The sequence below is a fragment of the Syngnathus leptorhynchus genome, chromosome 15 (assembly GCF_054491065.1).
Source record: "Syngnathus leptorhynchus isolate UIUO chromosome 15, UIUO_Slep, whole genome shotgun sequence".
Classification (NCBI taxonomy): domain Eukaryota; kingdom Metazoa; phylum Chordata; class Actinopteri; order Syngnathiformes; family Syngnathidae; genus Syngnathus; species Syngnathus leptorhynchus.
This window is the reverse complement of record NC_141209.1, coordinates 3,163,994-3,168,733: the sequence shown is the minus strand read 5'-3', so window position 1 is coordinate 3,168,733 and position 4,740 is coordinate 3,163,994. Positions and strand designations below refer to the sequence as shown.

General features: G+C 43.2%; 1 protein-coding gene across 1 annotated transcript; it reads right to left on the bottom strand.

Moving 5' to 3' along the window:
- Positions 1-303: 303 nt before the first annotated feature.
- On the bottom strand, positions 304-3,310 carry LOC147045142 (uncharacterized). The gene is made up of 2 exons (XM_085932644.1): positions 2,884-3,310; positions 304-1,746 (listed from the first exon to the last, which is right to left on the bottom strand). The coding sequence occupies exons 1-2, from the start codon at positions 2,983-2,985 to the stop codon at positions 1,177-1,179; spliced, it is 672 nt and encodes a 223-aa protein (XP_085788770.1). The 5' UTR covers positions 2,986-3,310; the 3' UTR covers positions 304-1,176.
- Positions 3,311-4,740: the final 1,430 nt, after the last annotated feature.

Below are 4,740 nucleotides of genomic sequence, written 5' to 3'. Positions count from 1 at the left end.
TCATCACGTTGCGCGCGTTTTCTCTTCCTGAATCTTTTCTTAAAAATTTTAGTAAGCGAGATGTGAATGTTGAAATGACTTCAGCGAACATCTGCAATTAATAATAAATATACGGAAACGTTTAAACATAAGCTTTTTTTTTTGCCAAAGGAAAAAGTAATTTTCTCCATTTTACCAAAAGGGGGCACTGCAGGGCAAAGAACCCATTTTAAGTTAGTTATTTAAACTCGTGGTTCGCACGTTTGAATCAGAAATGATTGGATTTAAGAGACTTTCACAAAATAAAATGAACCAGAGTGCCAATTCACACTTTCCTTTATTCTTCAGTGCTCACAGAAAGTCACCACCCAAATACCATGTTGTAGCCAATGTTACATTCAATCTTTATGTACAAAAGAAGAAAAAAGATGTCCTATCTAAAATGTACTAGTCTATAGATGAAGTGTTATAGAATCATCACAGCTTGATCATTTTTTTGTTGGTTTTTCTGTTTCGCTTTTGCTTAAAACATCTCCCAGTTTTATTTCGTCTTACAAATGGTGGAGAAAAAAAATAACAAGAAAACAGTCATTTACAATGGGTTAAAAATGTCATTTAGGTACATTTCAGTCATAAAACCAGCAATATCAAAGTCTATACAACGTGCATTACTACAGTTTGGAAATGACGGACTCTAAAACGGCAGAGGAAGTGATGAGCACCTATGTTATTGTTAGATCTGTTTGGTTGCTAAATCTAGTTCCGCCGAGAGGGGAACGCTTGTGGTCCACGAGAGTTGTAAACGACGACATTTTGTTTTAAGACTTGTGTGAGGGCTTTTTTTTCTTTCCCTTTATTTGTTTGATTCGCTGCACAGTACACGCACAACTTTAGCTGCTACATCCAATTAGCCCAGCACCAAATACTTGAATTAAATATGTCAGCATGATGTCGAAAAAGAAAAAAAAGAAAAAACATTCGAGCTCACAGTTGCACGTTCACCCACGAATGCAAAGCACAGGGCCGGGGAAGCTCGTCCCAGAACCTACATTGCAGTCATTGTGGATGAGATGTGTAAAAATGAAGTAAACAGACAAAAAATAAAGAAAAACTAAATCCCTGGTTTCAGACAAATCCTCGCATTCTTTCAGATGGGCTTCATGGGCCTCCTTCATTCCGGCGTGTTCTTCAGTAGAATTATTCAGCAGGGGCTGGGGTGACGGGAGCCTCTGGACTGGCAGCTGCGGCGACCTCGGGTTCGGCTGGTGAAGAAGCCTCAGCTGGTTTCTCCTCCTTTGCCGCTTCATCAGCTTTGGGCTCCTCGGGCACGGCCACTTCCTTGACCTCTTCCTTGGCCGGCGCCTTCTCCCCTTCGGCCTTCTCCTCCTCCACCGCCGCTGCTGCTCCTTCTTCCTGGGCTGGTGCCTTCTCCTCTTCCGCCTTCTCTCCTTCCGCCTTCTCCTCCTCTTCAGACTCCTTCTTGGTCTTCTTGAAGGAGAACCCGCTCAGCTTGAAGGAGGGCTTCTTGAAGGAGAAGCGCTTCTTCTTCTGCTTGCCGTCCTCGGTCGTTTCCTCAGGCTTGGCAGCGGCCTCGCCGTTTGTGGCGGCGGCGGCGGCCTCTGGCTCCTTCTCAGCCTCCTCCGCCTTGTCACCATCCTCCTTTGGCGCCTCCTCGGTGGGGGTGCCGCCGTTGGCTTGGACCTCGGCCTTGTTGGCCTCCTCTGTTGCCGGAGAGGCATCACCGTTGGTTTTGGCGTGGCCGTTCTCCTGAGACAGGAAAGCGTGAGAGTTCAAATGGCTGACCAAAGAACTAGTACTAGCGTTATAGACAGGCAGCAACATTGATATCAATGTGGCGTTAGTGCTGATCGGTGTCGATGTTGGTATGGATCGAAAATGAACCAATATTGGCATTATAATGACTTTGGTATGATATCAATGTCTAATATTGATATCAATGCTAATGCCAGAACAGATTGATACAATGCTAAAAAATAAAATATTTAAAAACGTATTTTAATTTGTGATCATTTAGTCTTACAAAACAAATTCAGTACTGTGCTGCAACTAATCATTTATACAAAAGAGGGGGAGAGAAACTTTCATTCAAATTGAACATAATGCCAAGTATTGCTATCGTCAGCACATCTCGTCGTATCGCATACCGCTTGCAAATTTTATTCAAACGCTATTGATTTCGACCAATAGGAAAAAAGCGAGTAAAGGCGCAGCACATCTGTTGCTAGGAGAGTGACGACAGATCGCCGAGTCTAGACCATTTTCACTCGCAGTACCTTCTCAGCGCCACAAGGAGGAGATGGCGAGCGTTTAACGTGGTGGGGGCCCGTCGAAATGTCTTTTTTAAGCTTTCGCCTCATCATTTTAATCATCATGAAAATTATTTTTTTTTTAAATGATGATAAAATCTACCTTCTGGTGCGTTGTGCGATGGTATGAAATACTATTTAAGGTATTTTGGTAGGGTGTGGGGGACAAAACATGGCTCTCCTCCTTGAATCTGGCAACAAAGGCGTGGCGTGGATGTAAAAATGGCTAAACGACCAGAGAAGACCCCACGTTAAGAATTTTAGCACAATGAAACACGTAGAAAATCCTCCTGGTTCATAAAACACGAGGCGATCGTGGGATATGATCAATTAAAATCAATTAAGATGTTTCATGGTTTCATTTGCAAAAAAAAAAAGCGTATTGTCCCAATAATTGATTGTCGGCGGATGTAGTATTTTAAACACGAGTGGCGTTCAAATTCTTGAGGAAAACGTGGAAAAAAATAGGCAACGTGGTCGCCACTTTCTCTTGGATGCTGGCGTAGAAGCACCCCATTAACGCAACACATTGCCCACGCCGCAATTATTACTTTAAATAATTTACATTGAATATTACCTGGCCATTAGTCTTGGCCGCTGCCGTAGAAGCCGCAGCCTCGCCGGGTTTCTCCACCGCGGCTTCTTCCTTTCCGGCGTTTTTGGAGATTTGTGCTCCCATGCTCGTTCAACAAAGGGAACCCGAGCGATGAAATGAATGAACAAAGACCGCGAGCGCTCTTATTCTCCCTCACCAAACAATCAAAACGCGGCAGCTTCCTACTTCGAGCAAGGCAATAAAGCGCACCCAAATAGCCGCGTGGAGGTTTTTAGCCGGTAAAACGTGTTTGAAATACGGGAGAACAATCGCAAATCTTGGTTTTTTTTCCCCCCCTCTCTCTCTTTTTTTTGTAGGTCGAGTGGAGTTTGGGAAGAGGAGAAATTGGCCCCGCCGCGAATGAGATGCACCAGAGTACAACGCCCAAGTCGACAGCTGAATGGGCGTCCGGAACATGACGTCACACTGGACCAATCACAAAGCGGGCAGCCGACTGCGCGCTTGGGGGGGCCATCTTGGAGCGGGCCAGCGAGGACAATAGGAGGGACAACAACATGGCTACACAAACTTCATAGTGACTTCAGTTCTTGTCTGGAAGCTTTTTTTGAGAGTTTGCATTTTGCACAGTTTCTTTGTTTGCATTCGTATTGTCAGGCACACAATGCAGTCCAGGTCTAATGTGCTATACTACTACTGTCTACTAATATTACTCCTCATTGATTTATTTGAATGAAAAGCTCAAGAGCTTCAGTATACATTCCAGAATTCGGCATTTACTGTCCACACATGAAATGTCAAATAATTATTACACAAAATACAGAACCGTACACTTGTATAAATGATAGTTCTCCTAAAACAAAATGTTACGTAAACGTGATTCCTAAATATGATTTTAAAAATGTGCCTAAAATTGTTTGATTTCTATTGTCTTTTGCTCTTAATGTCCAACTTACATTATTATAATACAACAGATAACAGTTTTTTTTTTTATCAGGCTTTTTTTGTGATTTTGTTGTGTCCTTAAAATTGTTTAAGCATCTTCCATTAGACATATATTTGAAATAGAAGTAAATATGCCCTGGAATTGACTCTTGTCTTTTTTGGTCACTGAACTGGACTAATCAAATTACATGTTGTTTATTCCCTTTTTTTTTTTTTTTTGAAAACATAAAAACATAGTCAATTCTTACAAAATACTTCTGCCTAAATTCTCATGCAAATTAGGAATGACTCATCTAAATGGAATTGACTATTAGATCATATATTCACAGAGAGGTATTTGTGGTTAGGAATGCAATTTCTTACCAAGGGCCATTTCAGTTCTTCTAAAGTCCTACACTAATGATAAAAGTATAACATATGCCCACCACTTGCATAATAGCATCTTATCTGCTTGTTGCAGCTGGAGCTTCCCAGTGACCCACATCTAATGAGTTCACCCTGCTGCCTGACCCAGCCAGCCCGCAGCACTCGGACTCCGCCGGCAGCAGCTACCATCACTACGTGACCCACATCTCCATGGTAACAAGTCCAAAATGGCACCCAGCTCACAGAGGAGTGAGAGTGAGTACACGCAGACAAACGGCACGGATTAGGCTGACTTTTCTGCACCCGCCCTCCCGCACCACTCTGCAGGCGAACTAGGCCACACTTTATTGTTGTCCTATCATGATGACATGCAAAGCTGCCATTTTCACGCCACGCTGCCATATGAATATGTAAACTCTGAGAGAGAGAGAGAGAGAGAGAGAGAGAGAGAGAGAGAGAGAGAGAGGGGGTGAGCAAGCTAGTCGAAATGGGGATGTTAGACACCTCGATTGCTGATTCACATCATCATGAATTCTGTGTGCGTGCATGCAAGGGTGAGTAAGGCAGGCA

Excerpts from the sequence above, each read along its gene's own strand:
- LOC147045142 (XM_085932644.1), bottom strand. The coding sequence starts at position 2,985 with ATGGGAGCACAAATCTCCAAAAACGCCGGAAAGGAAGAAGCCGCGGTG. Across the intron at positions 1,747-2,883 it reads CGGCCAAGACTAATGGCCAG|GAGAACGGCCACGCCAAAAC; the intron begins GTAATATTCAAT and ends TTCCTGTCTCAG.